The sequence below is a fragment of the Chlorocebus sabaeus genome, chromosome 26, assembly GCF_047675955.1.
Source record: "Chlorocebus sabaeus isolate Y175 chromosome 26, mChlSab1.0.hap1, whole genome shotgun sequence".
NCBI classification, from domain to species: Eukaryota; Metazoa; Chordata; class Mammalia; order Primates; family Cercopithecidae; genus Chlorocebus; species Chlorocebus sabaeus.
In genome coordinates this window covers 7,231,620-7,251,059 of record NC_132929.1, presented here as the reverse complement: position 1 = coordinate 7,251,059, position 19,440 = coordinate 7,231,620, and the positions used below count along the sequence as shown (strand labels likewise).

Sequence of the window (19,440 nt, the reverse complement as noted above, 5' to 3'; positions counted from 1 at the left end):
CCACCTACGGCGGGAGGCCCGAGTCTCCAGCGCCCCTGCACCAATATTCTAGTCAAGGGGCTCGCGCGGGGCCAGAGCCTGAAGCCGGAGGTGAACCCACCAGGAAGACATCCCAGGGCTGAGGCCCTGACGAGCCGGCCCCGCCCACCACGGCGAGCCCCTCCCCTCGGCCACCCCCCTCCTCAATTCCCAGCTACCGGTGCTGCCCAGTGGCAAGCCACCCTGACAGGGGCTGTAGAAAAATTTCCCAAACATTAAGTATCCCGCTCAACACGCGCGTCTTCCCCCAAAGCGGATCTCAACCCCAGCCACGCCCCAAGCGCTGCCCCCACCCGATACTCAGGGTCCACCTGGAGCCGAGCCCAGCCTAGCCTTGCCTGGCCCCTCCCCCAGGGCCACACCCACCCTGCAGCCGCGTCCCGAGCTGAACTCTGAGTCCACACTGATCCCCATCCCCAACCTGAGCCCCCATACCCTTAACTGACCCCGAATGCCTAGAAATGGCCCTGCTCTCACTCTCTGTCCCATCACTTGCCACGCGGTTTGGGGCGGCCACAACAGCCTCCGGAGTGAAAGTCAGTCCGAAATTCGAAAGCCTCACCTGCAGACCTCGGGCCCTTTCAGTTCCAAATGTACCGGAAAAAAGGGGGCCTTCAGCTCTACGGTCTCCAAGGCTGCAGGTTCTTTTAATGCCTTTTAATCACTACGTGAACTATTTCACAAATGAGAGACTACCACCCTTGGTCATAAGGCAACAATATTCAGTACATGGGTTTTGAGCCTGCCCCCCGAAGAGGTGAGTGTCACAGAAGAACTCACGTGAGCTCAGGGGAAGCATATAATTCTTCACACCAAAATGGGGGAGGATTGCCGTCCATTAACACGTTTTCATCTTTGTGTTAAAAACGAAACAAAAAGGGGGGGAGGGAACCGCCACAGATGAATCAAGTACGAAGTATCGGGCCGCGCGTGGGAACTGCTGCCGCTGGGCTGGCGGGGGCGGGCGGTGATCCCCAGGCTGGAGGCTCAGCGCCCGCCCTGGCGCAGGTGCCGCTCGCCGCGCACCGGCCCAGGGCAGGTGAGAGGTGGGCAGGCGAGAGGTCAGCACTGAGGACAGGCAGCAGCCAGGGCACTCCTTTCCGGAGAGAGCTGCGAGGCCGAAGAGCCCTAGGGCCGGGCGCGCCCCCACCGGCCGACTGGGCGGGGGCTCCCACAAAGAGCCGCAGGCGGGGAGCGGGAGCCGGGACCGCCCGCCGCATCGCCCAGCGCCGCCGCTGACTCTGGTTACGACAAATTAAACCTTAGAGCGCTGGAAAAATTACAGGAAGAAGACAGCGGAGAATGTGCCGAGTGGCGAAGGAAGCCTTGTCCCTACGTGAACTTCGCCCGCCGCGCGCCAGGGCTGGCCCCTCCCCTCCAGAGCGCGCGCCCGGGCGGCGGGGGAGGAGACTAGGAGGGACCCCGGAGAGCGTCCCCTGCCCCCGCTACCGGGCGCCCCACCGTCACGAGTGCCGCCTGCGGTCCACACCCAGGCTGTCCACACCTGCCCGCACCGCCCCTCCGCCGGGCGGGGTCCCCGCCCCCGACCCAGATGACTACATCCGCCCCCACGGCCCCACCCGAGAGCGCCCGGGGAGGGGGCGTGCCCGGCGGGGGCGCGGTCGCCTGGCGGGCGCCGGCTCCAAGAGCCAGGACCCGCCTCGCACGGCGCGCGGAACCAGCCGCGGGTTAGAGCGGCGGGGGAAGGGGCAAAGCCCTGGGCGTCCCGGCCTGCCCGGCCCCTACCTCGCGCCCCGCCGGCGGCTCCGGGGGCGTGGTCGGGCAGCTCGCGCCGACCCCGTCCGCGCAATCCGGGCGCCCGCGCCGCCCCACTGACCTGTGTGAGTTCTCAGGTGCGCCTTGAGGTGCGAGGATTTCCCGTAAACTTTCTCGCAGCCCGCGTAGTGGCACTTGTGCTTCCTCTGCGGGGACTCGAGGTCGGCGCGACTTCGGCCCCGCCGGCCCCTTTGTCTGAGGCCGGGCTCGCCGCTCCCCGCGGGCCCCGGCTCCCGTTCGGGCTCCAGCCCCGCCTCGGGCTCCGGCTCGCTCCACGCCGGGCTGGGGGGCGCGGCCGCCGCGCCTTCGGCGCCGGGGGAGGCGGGCTCGGGGGCGGGCGGCGGCAGGCGGCAGGGGGTCCTCGCCTTCCGGGCCGCGGCGCCCTCCCTGCGCTCCGCCGGGACGGGCGCCGGTGCTTGCTGGTTGAGGTCCGCTAGGATCCGCGCCACCACGAAGAGCGAGGCGCTGTCCTTACCGTCGCGGCGCTCCTCGACGCGGGGCAGCGTGGGGGTGGCGGCCGCGGCCGCGCCCTCGGGCCGGGACTCCGGCCCCTCACGCGGCCCGTGCACGACCGCGCGGCTCGACATGGACACGAGGCACTCGGCGGCGAAGTGGTCCACATAGGCGGCGGCTGCCATGCTGCGGACTGGGGCCGGCGGCGGTGCTCTTGCTGCGAGGCGTCAGCCGCGCATCCGCACCCACGGCCTCGGGAGAGCGGGCGGGGGGCGGGGGCGCGGCGCGCCCTCTCCTCGGGCTGGGCTGGGCTGGGCGCGCAGCCGCCTCTGCCGTCACCCGCGCGGCTCCGCGTCTGCGAGGCGCCGGCCCGGCCGGGCACCGAAGAGCGAGCGCATGGGGGGCGCGGACGACTGGGGTCCCCGTGCGGCGTCAGGGGCGGCCGGTTCTAAGGATGCCGAGCGGCGACGTTAGGGACCACCACGCCAAGTCGCGGCCGCAGCTTCGCCGCGCATTGTGGCAGGCGGGACAGCTGCCGAGCGCGCCGCGGCTCGGTGTGGGCGGCCCGGCCCCGGGGGTGGGCGGGGCCGGGGCCACATCTGGACCCGACGTCAGCCCCCAGCCACATCCTGGCGGCGCAGGTTACAGGCGGCGGCGGCGGCCGCGGGGAGCTGCGCGCGCGGAGGGGGCGGGGAGCCCAGAGCGCGCACCGGAGGAACGGGGCGGTCGCGTGCCCGCGCCTGGGGAAGGGGGCGTGACCGATTGCCGGGACGGACGCCATTGGTCCGTGAGTGCACGGCCAGGCCAATCCGGGCCGTTAGAGGGGCGTGCCCGGTCCCGGGGCCTGCGCGCGCCAGTGGGCGTGTCCCCTGGGCCGGTGGGAGGAGGGGCGGAAACTGGAGCGGGGCGCGCTGACGCATGACGTCCGGGGGCGGTGGGCCTGGTAGTCGCGGCGCGGAGCTGCTGCCCGTACCCCCCGCGGTGGGGACACAGCGGGCACTTCCCTGCCGGAGCTTTTGTGTGGTGGACAGCCTTCGCCCCCGGCGTGGAGGGGAGTGCTTTCTGGAGGGCGCCATTTGTTCCTCCCGCGATGGGCGCCGGCGGGGAGGCGGGTCTGCTCGGCCGGGCGCGGGGCTGCCTGGGGGCGGAAAGCACTCGCGCCGCGCCCTCAGCCGCCAGCTTGCCGGGTGGCCGCGCCTAGAGCCTCAGGCCGCTCGCTCCACGCCCTTGCCTTGCAGAGCTCCGGGAGTCCGGGCGGGGCAGTTCCTGCGGGAGGGACAGACTCCTCGGGCTCCTTCCTGGCGGCCAGGGTCCGGTGTGCGGCCGCGCTGCCCTTGAGCTCGGGTCAGCCCGAACAGGACTAGTCTCGGCTGGCGGTGAGCCTGGCAGCCCGGGTGGCGCGCCCACCGCGGCTTGTGCCTCCAGAAGCGAACTACGTGCCAGGGCGGCCGGCGCCGCTGCTGAGGGAACGCGGGGCCCCTTCCTCCCCCTCCCGCCTCAGGCCCGCTGCCAACTCTTCTAGGCTGCCCCTCTCCCACCGCGGTCGGGGGGCTTCAAAAGCCACCAGCTGCGAGGACCCCGCCCACCGCGCCCCACCCGCCCGCTGTCTGGGCCTCCCGGAGGAAATGCTCGGCTGCGTCCTGCCCGCGTCTCCCGGCCCGGGCCTGGCCAACTTGCCCTTGACTCTCACCGGTAACCCCTACTCCAGCCCGCAGCCCCAGCCATTCTCCAGGCCTGGGCTGTCTTCGGAGACGTCGGTGAATAACTTCCCACCGCCTCGGAACCGGGCTCAGCAAACCGCCTACTGCCTCTCCCCCGTGCATTGTGCTTAATGGACATTGGAAGGAGTCCGCCACCCTTGCTGTGTTGTGAGAGGAGCCTGGAGAATGAAGGAGCCCGGGCACTCACCCTCAGTGGACCCCAGCTGTGGGAGGGGGGTGTCATTCTTCTCTCAGAATTAAGGTTAATAGCGGAGTTAAGGTTTTCACCAAATTGATTTGGGGTTGGGGTAAGACTGCTTTTCAGGTAACCGACGGGGGACCGAAACAGCCATTCCGGGTTTCGTGTTATGGTGAACAGCAAATTGCATGGATGTTTGAGCACCCTCAGTATCTGTAACTAAAACCCAAAAATGCGGTCTCGCTGACTGAGTTGCTCCCCTCTGGGTTGACTGTAAAGGTGCTGGGCTGGGTCTGGTCCCTCTAGGAGGGTCTGTGCTTGGCAGAAAGTAATCATGTTTCTTCCAGGCAGATTGTGTTGATGACATTTAAGAGACGTGTGTCCTGACCAAGTAATGATTCGGACTGTTCCTCCATTCCCACCACATGTCACAGTCAGTCACTTCTTAAGGAAGGAGTGGTCGTACACCAGCTTATCAGCCACCCATACCTCCTGGCCCCTTTCCAGCCAGCAGAATTCTCCGCAATCTTCAAGGTGCCAAGTCTCTCCACCGGGTCACCCCAGCCAGCATACACAGTGGGAGGCCTCCTAGAGTGTGCACTATTCTAGGTATTGGGCCTCGGCACTGATGCACCCCCTCCAAGAGTTTCCCAAGAATGTGGATGCCAAAGAATTTTGACTGTATTCTGTGGCATTCTGGATAGAAGACTGAGCCCCCGGCCCGTTTCTCAAAAATCCACTCAAGCGTTTGATGGTTGTCGTGGTGTTCATTGACTTTATCCCAAACCTGCATGGAAGTGTCTTCCGCACAGACACAGCTCTTCCCCAGAGAAAATCTCTTAGCTAAGAGTCCATGTTTTCGTTGCTAAGTAAAATTTTGACAGAGATGGCCTATGTATATGTGAGGGCTGGGCCGCCTCATTTCAAATGGAAGCAACAGAAAAGCAGAGCAGATGTGTCTGGGGAGTATAGAGACTAAAGGCTGAAATGGTGGTTGAGTTTCTGGGTAAAGTTGGTGGATGGTTAGTATGTGTTGACTTTAACTTCCTTCTGGAGCATTTGTTAGAAGGCAGAAATCCACAAAGACAGGGAGAACAAGAGAGGAAGTAACAGCAACACAGTTTTTGAAGCTAAAATACTTAGCAGATTCAGGAAAATGAAACCCTGAAACAGTAGCTAGGAAGGAAAGCTAAGAATATACTCCATGGAATCCCCCAGAAGGTTCACTAATGGGTGGCACTACGTACCTCTGAATGTGAGAGTAAACCAGGGTGAAAGTAAGGGTGACAGAACGTCTGCTTGAGGAACACTCAGATGCCCATATTTGCACCCCAATTTCATGCAGCCTGACAAGTGCCCCTTCCTTGTTCTGACAAAAGGCTGGATATTTATGACCTGAAAAAAGTAAAAGGCAGCGTCTGGGGTGGGTGGACACCAGGCACAATTAAGGACAGAAGTACGGTAATAGGATCAGGCGATTAAATGCACACGTGGACACTGGATGCTGAGACCCACAGGCCCCTTTCTGGGATTTCAGAATGCAAGCAGCCAGGAGACTAGAAGGGTCTTTCCTGGGGGAGCCAACCATGCCAAGGGGAAACACCCAGACATTCTGACATGTGTGGCTGCCCAACTACCCTATAGGGAAGGCCACAGTTAACACCGCCACTCATGTGCACAGAAGTTCTTGTCAGTCAGTCCCTCCCGGGCAAAATACAAGCAGGCAGCCAGAGCTGACCGGCATCTCAGGAAACCCTGTGTCATGAAATACAAAGTTAGGATAGAGTTTTTAAAAAGCAAGTTGGAAGAAACAGTCCATGCGGAAGGAAGTAAACATCAACAAAACCATCAATAATGTCATTAAATTTTAAAAGACATAACCTGTGAAGGGAGAACATATATACAGAAACATTCAGGGGAAGAAAAGTGTTCTTGAGATGTTTACAAGGTAGCAGAAATGTAATAGTGAAAAACCTCCCTGAAAGTAGAACCGAAATTTAAAAAAAAAAAAAAAAGGAAAATAGAGAAAAGCGAAATGAGTGGACCAACCAAAAAAATTCATTGATCAACGAATAGGGACCCCAACAGGTGATCAGGGAAAACACAAGAGAGAAAATCATCAATGAATTATTAATTCAAGAGAGGTCTTCACGGACATAAGCTGAAAGGGAGAGAGCCCTACACAGTGGGAAAAAATAGCTCTACGCCAAGACATATGATTGGCGAGTTTCAGAATGCAGGGAACAAAAGTGTCCTGACATTACAACAAGTCACATACGGATAGTCGGGTCAGAATGACCGTGGGCCTCTCCACAACATCCTGTTGAAGTTAGAAGGAAGGGAACAAAGCTGTGGGAAATAAATGAAAAGGAAAATTATTTTCCAACCTTCACCCAGCCAAACCATAAACGAAGTATTTTCAAATGCATGAGATTTCAAAAAATTTATCTCCCATGCATCCTTTCTCATAGTAGGAAGCCACCAGAGATTATACTTCATCAAAACAAAGATGTAAACCAAGAAAGTGGGAGACATGTGATCCGGAAAGCAGGGAAGTCACTGCAGGATGGAAGGGAAAGGAAGTCCCAGGTGATAGCTGCCCAGCCAGGTGCAGAGGGCCAGCAGCCCATGGAGCAGATCGGCAGCTCCAGGAACAGTTTCAAGAGATAAGATGAACAGAGTCCCTGTTATCAGTCAGGAGAGGCTGGGTCACACTGCAAAGCTCAAAGGTTTATTTCTGGCCATGCTGCGTGTCCATAGGGAGGCACTTGGGGACAGCAGGTTGATGGAGCAGCCTCTGTATAGAATGTGCTGGTTGCCACACAGAAGACAAGGGATAGCATGGACCCAAGGTTGTTAGCTATCCCTTCTTTCCCATACACGAAATACATTTTACCCCTCCCCAGGTAGGCCTGACCCATCTCACATGCCTGTTTAGTCTGGGTCTAGAGGCCAGAGACAGGATAACAGGAATTTGAGGTGAGGGACATTCTGTGGCAGCCAGTTCAAAGCCCAGGACCCCCGTGAGAGGAACAGTGGTTTCTTCATGTGGCTCATGTGGTTCCTCTTGGTCTAGAGACCTATGATATAAAGATGAATTGTCTGGGTCCCCGCTGCTCATATGCACACCCAATGCTGGAAGTGCAAAGAGACAGAATAACACAACAAACAGCCTAATTCAGAACAGGGAGGAGGGGGAGACATGCAGTAGACAGTATCTGTAGCAATCCTGAAACCCTGCTGGGCAGATATGGCCCCTGCCCTAAAGTGACACTACTCCTTGAATAACCTCAAATGTGCTTGCTGTGGAGTTTGGGGATGGGGCAACCAGGGGCTTTGCTCCACCCTCGGGAAGTTTTTCCTTTTGCAGTTATCCTCTTTGGCTGCACGTGAAGTGGATATTGGGGAAATATGTCCTTTTGCTTTTGCGGGCTGAGCAGTTTCCTCAGCCCATTTTCTGCCTGTAGAAGGTTGGAGACCAAGAGTTATTTTAAGTTCCAGCCACAGGTTATATTACTCCTAATTTTGGGCACTGCTAGTTTCTTGAAAATGTAGTTAACATCTTACCTAGTCTCTTTGTTTCCACTTGGTTTCATTGTCAGTATCCACTCACAGTACTTTTCAAGACATGCCTCTCTCTCAACTTGATTGCAGATCCTCTGAGCCTCTCAGTCCTTGATGGTAGAGTAACACCCTTAGTCTCTTTTCCCTGAACCTTTTAAGTTACCCAGTGTGACAGTTTACCAAATATGATGCCATTCAATACATGCATGGCCATGCTTCCTGCCTTCAGAATCCATTTTCCCACTGCCTGCTTGATCAGCCACATATCTTGGTTTCTGTTGCAGCAGTGCCCCATTCCTGGTGACTATTCTCTGGATCAGTCAGGATCAGCTAAGTTATGTTACAGTAACAAATAGTTCCTGAAGCTCAGTGGTTTAAAATAGCAAAAGCCTAATTCTCAGTACATTGAGGGTTGGATGGGGACTTTGCTCTCTGTCACTATCATCCTCACCCCACCACTCAGATCAACAAAGCAGCCACTCTCTGACAGTCACCATGGCAGAGGAAAAAGGGACTTTCTGTAAGGTCTTGCATTGGCCCAGAAGTGACACACATCATTTCTGCTCGTAACTGGTCACATGGATCGTCTGCTAAAGACTGAATGTTTGTGTTTCTCCAGGATTCATATGTTGAAATCTTAATTCCAGTGTAACGATAGTTGGAGGAGAGATCTTTGAGAGGTAATTAGGTCGTGAGAGCAGAGCCCTCATGAGTGGAATTAGTGTCCTTAGAAAAGAGACCCCAGGCAGGGCGCAGTGGCTCTTGCCTATAATACCAGCAACTTTGGGATGCCGAGGCAGGTGGATGACTTGAGGTCAGGAGTTCGAGACTAGCCTGGCCAACATGGTGAAACCGTCTCTACTGAAAAAAGTACAAAAATTAGCCAGACTTGGTGGTGCACACCTGTAATCCCAGCTACTTGGGAGGCTGAGGCAGGAGAATCGCTTGGACCTAGGAGGCAGAAGTTGCAGTTAGCTGAGATCGTTCCACTGTACTCCAGCCTAGGTGAGCAAGACTATCTGTAAGTAAGTAAGTAAGTAAGTAAGTAAATAAATAAATAAATAAATAAATAAATAAATAAATAAAAGAGACCCTGGAGTACTCCCAGAGGACTCCCTGGCCCTTCCACCATGTGAGGTTATAGTAAGGAGATGGCCTTCTATGAACCGGAAAGCAGGGCTTTACCAGACACCGGATCTGCCAGCTCCTTGTTCTTGGACTTTCCGGCCTCCAGAACTGTGAGATATAAATTTTTGTTGTTCATAAGCCTCCCAGTTTGTGGTGATTTTGTAATAGCAGCCTGAACAGACTAAGACACCATCTTGTTCATAGGGAGCCAGGAGTAGACCCATGATATCCCCAGAAGGCAAGGAACTGAGTTATTCAGGGACACATCAAGAGTTTCTCCAATACCCAATCTGACTTGAGAAGATTGAGAAAACTGGTGAAGGGTTTGGGATTGAAATAATAAGTAGATAGAAAACTAAATGAAGAGAAAAGACAATAAAGAGCTCCAAAGAAAAGAAAAGGAAAGTCAGTTATAGTTGACTACTTGGCACAGTTGCAAATAGTGTTTTCGTGATGGTAATAGTGAATACTGAACACTGATCTAATAAGCTTTTCTGCATGGATCTGGTAGGGGAATGGGGCACTCAGGTGTACACATGGCAGAGGGGTGGGAGGGAAGTCCCTATCTACATACATAATGGGAAGTCAACAGACACGGCTCCAAACTGAAAAACCGAGAAGCAGCGATGCAATCGTGCTGTGGTTGGCAGAGTTCTAAGATGGCCCCAGCATCCTGCCTGTGGTCTGTGCTCACCTTCTTTCTCCCAGTTAGTCAAACACTCAGTGTTTCTGTGAGGGGTTTTCCAGATGTAATCAAGGTCCCAAATCAGTTGACTGGAAGATAGGGAGAGACAGTATCTGGGTGGGCCTGTGATAATCCCATGAGCCCTTTCAATCTGGGTCAAAGGTCAGAGACAGGGAGCTCAGAGAGAGTAGAAGCATGACAGTGATTTGAAGTGAGAGTCTATTGCTGGCTTTAAAGACAAAGGGGCCACATGGCAAGGAACTCCGGCAGCCTCTGGTAGTTGACACTGGCACCCGGATGGCAGTCAACTGAAATGGAGACCTCAGCCCTCTAACCACAAAGAAGACTCCTACCGTATGGAGCTTGCACAAGGACCCAAGCTGCAGAGAACACAGCCTGGGCAATACCTTGATTTTAGCTTCGTGAGACCCTGAGCAGAAAACCCAGTTGCACCATGCCCAGGCTTCTGATCACAGAACCTCGAGATGCTAAACCGTTGCTGTCTCCAGCCACTAAGCTTGTGCTGTTCTGTTATGCAGCAGTGGAAAACGAATACCCATGCTGTTTGAGTCATGGAAATAATTAGGTAAAAGAGGAAAAAGAGATCATTTCTGGGGAGGGAAAGGGGAGGAAAGGAGGGAAGGACTGCTGTGTTTCCTAACAAACCTCGTTGAACTCTCTGACTCTTCAAGTGATGTGCATGTTTAACTTAGATGTAAGGAAAAACAAAAATCAAAAGATGGGGTCAGAGAGCACTAGCTGCCCAGTGAAATCTCTCCTCTCTTTCCACAGTTGCGACTCAGTTCACTTCCCAGACATTTTTTTTTTTTTTTCCAGACGGAGCCTCGCTCTATTGCTCAGGCTGGAGTACTGTGGCACAATTTCTGCTCACTGCAGCCTTTGCCTCCTGGGTTCAAGTGATTCTCCTGCCTCAGCTTCCTGAGTAGCTAGGATTATAGGTGCCCACCACCACGCCCGGCTAATTTTTGTATTTTTAGGAGAGATGGGGTTTCACCATGTTAGTCAGGTGATCCGCCTGCCTAGGCCTCCCAAAGTTCTGGGATTACAGCCGTAAGCCATAGCACCTGGCCTTCCCAGACACCTTGTATTTAGGTGTGACCAGGTGACTAATTCTCAACATGGGAGTATGGGTGGAGGGGCTGCCTGTCACCTCTGCACTGGGGCTTTTAAGAGAGCAGGTCTCCATGCTGCAGCTTCCCTTCCCTGCCTGCCATCTGCATGCTTATGGCAACAAAGCTCTAGGGGATGATGGAGCCACCAAATAGAACGAGCCTGGGCCCAAAAGTCTTTTGGCCAAGAACATGCTCCCGAACCATCACTGTGTTTGAGCCGCAGTAGACATTGGGGTCCATCTCTTACTGGGACTTAGCCTACAGGAATCAATGTGGAAACTGGGGTGGAAGAAAAACAACAGGTACCAGGTAGAATGGGGCTGGACATTTTTCTGGAGTGTTGCTCTCTAGGCTTCCTGGTGACAGCCAGGCTGTGAGATGCCCACTCTGGGCACTGTCCCCCTTCTTCCCAGGGCAGCCATTGCCTGCAAGCCCTGCTTCTGCTCACAGAGTCCAGCCTGGAGCTGAGGGTGGTTTGGTTTATCCAGGATGTCTCATAATGTCAGCGCTCAGTGCCCCCCAACTCAGAGGGCAGGCAATGTCCTCCTCAGCCCAGGAGTCATGTGTAAGCGCTCAAGCCCCACCCCCCACCCCACACTCTCCTATCTGCTTTTGACCTGTGTCCTGACGTATTTATAATGTCACCAAGGAAGCCTTCCATCCAAGGAGGGCTTAGACCCCAAAGTTTTTACAGCCCTCAAGCCTGACCATGTCAGAATGGGATTGTTGGATGAGGAACTTCTGATAAAAAACCTCATCTCAGTCGCTGACGGTTTGGCGTTTTACAAAGAATAAGCCGTTTTCTGTTGTATGACATGGGGTTGGAGTAGAAAACTCTGTTTTTATGCCCTGTCTCCCAGTAGTCCAGAGTGCAAAATAATTGATCAAGTTCTAAAGGACAAAAGCCAACTTCGCATCTGGTGCACATTTACACGGGGAAAGATTAAAACCAGCAATGCTTCTGAATCTGAGCCATCAAAACACCCGAGAGGTATTTACAGCATCTGCAACAAATGTACGAGGGAAGCATGTTAAAATGACGGACGATCCTTTCTAGGCTTGCCAGAGCAGATGGCTCCCGCTCCTAAACATGACAACTGACATGGGATCCCTGCCCTCCCTCATGATCTGGGAACATCTCCAGGCTTGATGACAATTGTCCATTCTACGTGACCCCTCCCACTCTCACTCCTTGGTTGTCTGCCATTCATAACTGGTGATCCTCTCCCCGCTTGGGTCTCAGGGTCAAGTGCTACATTTTATCCCATTGACTCTCAGATTCCTGCCAAGCTTCTGGTCAATAGCAATAAGCCCCCACCCATCAGTGCTCACCAGGCACATTGACACACACAGGAACTCTACACGGAAGATGCCATTCATTCCCATTTCCAGGTGAGAAAACTGAGCCTCAGTCAGGCCAAGAGACTTCTAGAGCCACATGAAGCAAGACGCAGAGCCCAGGCTCTCGGCCTGGAATCCTTTCACCCCACACTGGTGCCCCCACCGCCAGCCTACAGGAAGTTGGCCAATTAGCGCAGGGACTTACCAGATCGATTCAGGGAGAGCCGGGCTGGTTCATTCTGGGCTGTCACGGGAATCCTGTCTAATGAGTGTTCTCATTAATGGGATTGGGAGGATTTATCATGAACAATGTAGGCTATGACTGCCTTGAATTCTGGGCTGTTTGTATCTAGAGCTGAAAGATGGCAAGGGCTAGCCGTTCTGATACACGTGAAGTGGTTTTTCTTTTTGTTACTGCTAAAGTGAGTACCAGTCGGTAGCATCTAGGCACCATCAAATCACAGGAAGTGAAGCTGGAAATGAACTGCTAGGCCACTCATGGTCAGGTGGAGCTCAGCAATGAGCACACATGGTCTGTTGTTAACCTGGGGCGGCAGGCAGTGAATCCTCAATCTATCATGTTCTTCATGTATTCAGTTAGTTTTATGGGCTCTGGGCTTTCTTTGTAGGACGGTGTATTGAAGAGTCAGGAGCTCTTAGACCTGATTTTATAGTTTGACAAATTGATTTAAAATATAGGTCTGAGTAGTTCTTTCTGTCTGAGCCTCTTTGAACTGGAGCTTTCTGATTTGGTATGAGGTGTGAACTTGTTTTCTATGTAGAGCAGAGAACTGCACAAAGAGGGATGTTAATATTCCAGGAATAAAAGAATGTTTTCTCCTCAGTGAAAGAGAAGTTAAAAATCAGATTTAATCATTTTACAGGAAACTTGAGAGCAGCCACAAGGCTGCCATTTCCAACCTGAAGTCACTTCCGAAAAGTCCAGAAATCATTCCCACTGGAAGCCACTGACTGGGACCCTTTGAGGGGTCTGCATTGGATCTGGTGCGTGAATACAAGGTAGATCCTTAAACAGCTCCTCTCCAGTGGAGTAAGAATGCCCACGGCTCTCAGCCAGCTCTGGGATCAGTCACCAGCCATCTCCCCTCGGTGTCCAGTGCCTTGGGTGAGCAGCCACTCAGGAAATAGGTGCCCAGACAATGGGGGAAACCTCCAGCCACATCTGTGGTCTCCTTGAAGTCTCTCCTCAAAGACCTTTATCTGCCCAGGTGTCGTTGTGAAGCAGTAATCCTGGACTGAGACAGCTCAGCTCAGGGACTGCAGCCTGGATTCCTGGGCCCGCTGACAGTGAGACATCCAGGGGAACTGCCCATGAATGTAACCACCCCAGCGGTGTGCACACACCTCTACCTACAGCAGCTCCACCACATGCCCACAACACAGAGAGGACCAGCTGGCGTGGGGGCTGCCCCTGCTCTCAGGGAGACCTTCAGTGCAAGCAAGGAGGGACCAGGGATCCCCTGAGCCTCGGCTCAGCTCACAGCCATGCTGAGCTAAAGGAACCGCCTGCTTCAAGGTAGAGATTGCTCATACAGTGTTGTTGCAGTGTCTTAAAAAATAGCCAGGCCGGGCACTGTGCCTCACACCTGTAATCCCAGCACTTTAGGAGGCTGAGGCAGGCAAATCATTTGAGGTCAGGAGTTCAAGACCAGCCTGGCCAAAATGGTAAAACCCCATCTCTACTAACAGTACAAGAAAAAAAAAAAAAAAAAAAAATTAACTGAGCATCGTGGTGCACGCCTGTAATCCCAGCTACTCAGGAGGCTGAGGCAGGAGAACTGCTTGAACCTGGGAGACGGAGGTATTTCTAGGCCCTCTTCCTTCATCATGTCCTTCTGCAAATGACCTAGTTTTCTTGATATCTATAAATTAAGTTGCTGAAGGAAACTGACCCATATAATCATACTAATCCATTTTGGCATAACCTCTTGTGCCAGACTAAGTCACAGGCCACCTAAAGATGGGCCAACTTTGAGGTCTGGGGCCCACCCCAGTCCAATCAGCTGTGGCCATTGGGTATAGAGAACTTACATATACTCTAAGATCATTGATATCTGCCTGGAGACAGGGCTGGGTGAGGCAGGGAGGGGCTCTGCTCTAGGATGTGAGAGAGGGAATGGATAGAACAGCTCTTAGCCCAGTCCTGACTCCAAGTTTGCCATTTTGGAAGAAGTCCAGGCCTGCCCTGGAGGACCCTCAGGTAATTAGCAGACCAGAACACCGTCATTGGCATACAGCCCCTCTGATCTCTGAGGGCTTATCTCCAGAAGAGTTAGGTGGTCTTTGGTCCTCTCTACCAGCAGCCAGAATACATATTTCTCTCCTGCCTGGCCATCCTGGAGCACCAGAACTGCAGTCCAGGGTCCTGGAGCCATGTCTCTGCCACCAGCCCTCTGTGGAAATGCATGCACATCACCTCTGCTTTCTACAGCTCAGTTTCCTCATTTGAAATGGCTTACCATTGCTGCGTAAAATCCACCACACACCTAGTGGCTTGAAACAACAACTGCCATTTATTTATTTTTTTCATTTTTTTTTTTTAAACTAGAGATGGGGTCACACTATGTTGCCCAGGCTGGTCTTAAACTCCTGGACTCAAGTGATCCACCCACCTCAACTTCCCAAAGTACTGGGATAACAGGCATGAGCCACCATGCCTGGCCTACTTTTATTTTTTCTTTTTTGAGATGAGGTCTTATTCTGTTGCCCAGGCTGGAGTGCACAGTCACAGCTCACTGGAGCCTCAACCTCCCAGACTCCAATGATCCTCCTGCCTTGGCCTCTCAAAGTACTGAGATTATTTGCATGAGCCACTGCGCCCAGCTATGACTGCCATTTATTTTGCTCATAGCTCTGATATTTGGACAAGGCTTAGAGAGGATGGCTCATCTTGGTTCCATGCAGAGTCAGTTGGGGTGGCTCAGCTGGGACAGGAAGACTCTCTTCCATGATGGTGGGTTCACATTGGTCCTAGTTGTTTAACGGGAGCTCAGCCACAGCTGTGAAATTGGGCATTTTGTCCTTAACCTCTAGATGGGCTGCTGGCACTTCCTCACGGTATGGTGGGCTGTGTTCTAAGAGCGGGCGTCTCAAGAGATCAAGGTGGAAGTGCATGACATTTTTACAACCTGGCATTCAGAAGTCACGTGGGTTAGGCAGATATAGTAACCCACCTAAGTTCAAGGGAATGGGGATGTAGATTCCACCTCTTGGTGGAATAATTACAAGGGACTAGAGGAGCCTGTGGAACTGGAGACAGCGGTGTGGCATTCTTTAGGAAGCACAGCCTGCCACAGAGAGCTGACAGGGCTGAGCCCTCTCCATGCTGACGTTTGATGGTGTCTAATTCATAAGCACTTTGGGGAAGCCCAAGACACCACAACCCAGTCTCCCTACCTCCTTCCAGGAAACCAAATTTCTTTATGAGAATAGAGATTTTTCTTTTAAAAAATAAGCTATAATTTCACAAGTGCCAAGCTGAGATGTGTCTTTTCTTTAGAACCCTGCATGCTGTGCAATTTGTCCTGGCAGAGGAGGAATTTCTGTGATTCAGGAGTCAGCTCCAGAGATTGCAACCAAAGGCCACTTCCCAGAGGGACACATCGAGGATGACCGCTCCTAAGAGCATTGCTTCACTGCGGGTATATCTTCCCAAGGGCCTCTGAGCGGAGACAAGGGGGAAACAAATAAAAATCCCTGACTCGCCAACCTCCCTGGCAGCTGGGTGTGCCACGAGACCACATTTGGGTCCGTAGGATCTAAGGGCCCAGCATGATATCTGTCATTTCCAAGAGATCTCTGAACTGGGAGGTCTTGCTGCCTTCTGTTCTCCCTCCACCCACTGCCCGGGACCCAGAACCTTGCTGGCGGTCCAGGAGCCCCCCACAGGCAGAGGAGATGCTGCACCCACCCTGCTGCATCCTCCGGCTGCATTATGAGAGAGAATAAGGAGGTCCTCTTTTCCTGCAGCAGGGCTGCCCCTCGCACATACAGCCCTCTCCAGTACCACGTCTGGACCCAGTGCAGCTCCTTGCAAGTATGCAGTAAGCAGAGCTCACCAGTGGACCTTGGGAGTTCTGCTGGAGGGACCTGCAGGAACAAGGCCTGGGAAAGGACAACTGGATGCTCGGACAGGAGGACCACCTGGCAGTGACTGCCACGGGCAGCTCCCTTTCCTGGCTCCCATCCTTTCTCCTCCAGATGCTGTGGCTGCCCCTCTCTGCTGGCTTTGCCCCTTTGGCTCTTAGCACCCCAGGGCTTCCTCTCCCAGCAGCCTCCCAGCTCAGCTTCAGCACCCTCTGCTGACTCTCTGAGTCTTCAGGGACAGACCCCTTGGGGGAGACCTGGTGGGCAGCTGGTGGCCCTGCCATTGGTTCTCGCAGCAGGCCACTTTGCAGCCCTGGTCAACAGAGCGGGCTGCCCCGGGGAAGATCTCAGGTCCGGTCTGTCAGGGGAACATGGTGAGAAGCATGCAGCTGCAGTCAAGGAGCTTCTGTGGCCCCCAGGGGCTGCCCAAGGTGCGCTGTGCCGGGGGAGAGGCTGGGCTGGAGTCCTGGCTGGACTGCCCCAAATGCCTGGCGCCCTCATCCTGAAGTGGGGAGCATCCTCCTGCCTCTCATGGGGCTGCCACATAAACACCTCCGGGGTGCTGAAGAGGGCTCCGCGAGGCACTTGATCCACAGGAGACGCCCACCCAGGACTGGAGCAGGGTGGGAGGGCAGTGCCCAGAACGCCAGGACTGTCCAGGACACATGCCTTCAAAGTCAGGGGCTGCAGCAGAGGGCCTAGCAGCTCCTGCTTTTCTCCTCAACATTCTGTTTCAAAACTTTTCAGCTGGGCGCAGTGGCTCACGCCTGTAATCCCAGGACTTTGGGAGGCCAAGGCAGGTGGATCATGAGGCCAGGAATTCAAAACCAGCCTGACCAACATGGTGAAACCCCATCTCTACTAAAAATACAAAAATTTGCCAGGCCTGGTGGTGCGCACCTGTAATCCCAGCTACTTAGGTGGCTGATGCAGGAGAATCTCTTGAACCTGGGAGGCGGGGGTTGCAGTGAGCCGAGATCGCGCCACTGCACTCCAACCTGGGCAACAGAAGGAGAGATTTTGTCTCAAAAATAATAGTAATAGTAATAATAATAATAATTCAACCAGAAGCCAAAACAGTAGTGCAATAAACACACTTTACTCTGATTCGCGAACTCTTCAGTGATTGCCACGTTCATTTTACTTCTCTTTCCATCTCTCTGTCTATATCTCTATATTTTTTTGAAATGATTTGAAAGCAAGCTGCTGACCTCACAACACTTTGCCCTACATATTTGCAAAAAAGGAGGACTTGCTCTTGGATAGCCACAGAGCCTGTATTGGACTGAATAACTTTGTTGTTCATCTATGAATATTGTATAATATGCAGACCATATTTACATTTTTGCAGTGGACTCCTAATCTCTTTTCTAGCCAAATATCTCTCCTTTTTTATGAGATAGAGTCTTGCTCTGTTGCCCAGGCTGGAGTGGAGTGGCGCGATCTTGGCTCACTGCAACTTCCGCCTCCTGGGTTCAAGCAACTCTCCCACCTCAGCCTTCTGAGAAGCTAGGATTACTGGCACCTGCCACCACGCCCGGCTAATTTTTGTATTTTTAGTAGAGACGGAGTTTCACCCTGTTGGCCAGGCTGGTTTCGAACTCCTGATTTCCAGTGATCTGCCTGCATTGGCCTCCCAGACTGTTGGGATTACAGACACGAGCCGCTGCACCTGGCTTAAATATCTCCTTTTTATCAACCAAACTGAGATCTCTGTCTTCAGAATGCTGCACTCTCACCCTGGTTGCACTCCATGTTAGGGCTTTTCTGGAGCCTGCCCACCTCTGCAGGGGGTGTTGGGAGTACCAGTGAGGGTGCAGCAGGGAGCTGCAGGGACCATAACATTTCATCCCCTCACTGCCACCGTTGTCTGTAAAGATACAGCTAAGCTCTGACAAAGGCACCATTGGTTTTCCTGCCTTTAAGAAGTTTGCTTCCAAACTCTACAAGCCAGAAGAGAGTGGGGGCCAATATTCAACATTCTTAAAGAAAAGAATTTTCAACCCAGAATTTCATATCTAGCCAAACTAAGCTTTATAAGTGGAGGAGAAATAAAATCCTTTACAGATAAGCAAATGCTCAGAGATTTTGTCACCACCAGGCCTGCCCTACAAGAGCTCCTGAAGGAAGCACTAAACATGGAAAGGAACAACTGGCACCAGTCATTGCAAAAACATGCCAAATTGTAAAGACCATCGACGCTAGGAAGAAACTGCATCAACAAACGGGCAAAATAACCAGTTAACATCATAATGACAGGATCAAATTCACACATAACAGTATCAACCTTAAATGTAAATGGGCTAAATGCTCCAATTAAAAGACACAGACTGGCAAATTGGATAAAGAGTCAAGACCCATTAGTATGCTGTATTCAGGAGACACATCTCATGTGCAGAGACACACATAGGCAAAAAATAAAGGGATGGAGGAAGATCTACCAAGCAAATGGAAAACAAAAAAGGCAGGGGTTCCAATCCTAGTCTCTGATAAAACAGACTTTAAACCAACAAAGATCAAAAGAGACAAAGAAGGCCATTACATAATGGTAAAGGGATCAATTCAACAAGAAGAGCTAACTGTCCCAAATATATATGCACCCAATACAGGAGCACCCAGATTTATAAAGCAAGTCCTCAGAGACCTACAAAGAGACTTAGACTCCCACACAATAATAATGGGAGACTTTAACACCCCACTGTCAACATTAGACAGATCAATGAGACAGAAAGTTAACAAGGATATCCAGGAATTGAACTCAGCTGTGCACCAAGCGGACCTAATAGACATCTACAGAACTCTCCACCCCAAAGCAACAGAATATACATTCTTCTCAGCACCACATCACACTTATTCCAAAATTGAACACATAGTTGGAAGTAAAGCACTCCTCAGCAAATGTAAAAGAACAGAAATTATAACAAACTGTCTCTCAGACCACAGTGCAATAAAACTAGAACTCAGGATTAAGAAACTCACTCAAAACTGCTCAACTACATGGAAACTGAACAACCTGCTCCTGAATGACTACTGGGTACATAATGAAACGAAGGTAGAAATAAAGATGTTCTTTGAAAACAATGAGAACAAAGATACAACATAGCAGAATCTCTGGGACACATTTAAAGCAGTGTGTAGAGGGAAATTTATAATCCTAAATGCCCACAAGAGAAAGCAGGAAAGATCTAAAATTGACACCCTAACATCACAATGAAAAGAACTAGAGAAACAAGAGCAAACACATTCAAAAGCTATCCGAAGGCAAGAAATAACTAAGATCAGAGCAGAACTGAAGGAGATAGAGACACAAAAAAC

At 52.8% G+C, this 19,440-nt stretch overlaps 1 protein-coding gene across 1 annotated transcript in view; it reads right to left on the bottom strand.

Moving 5' to 3' along the window:
- Positions 1-3,221, bottom strand: part of KLF13 (KLF transcription factor 13) — a 51,524-nt gene extending 48,303 nt beyond the window's left edge. The window contains exon 1 of the mRNA XM_008017194.3: positions 1,877-3,221. Within this exon, the coding sequence (XP_008015385.1) occupies positions 1,877-2,453 (577 nt within the window). The 5' untranslated portion in view covers positions 2,454-3,221. The remainder of the gene's footprint in view (positions 1-1,876) is intronic.
- Between the last annotated feature and the right edge of the window lie 16,219 nt (positions 3,222-19,440).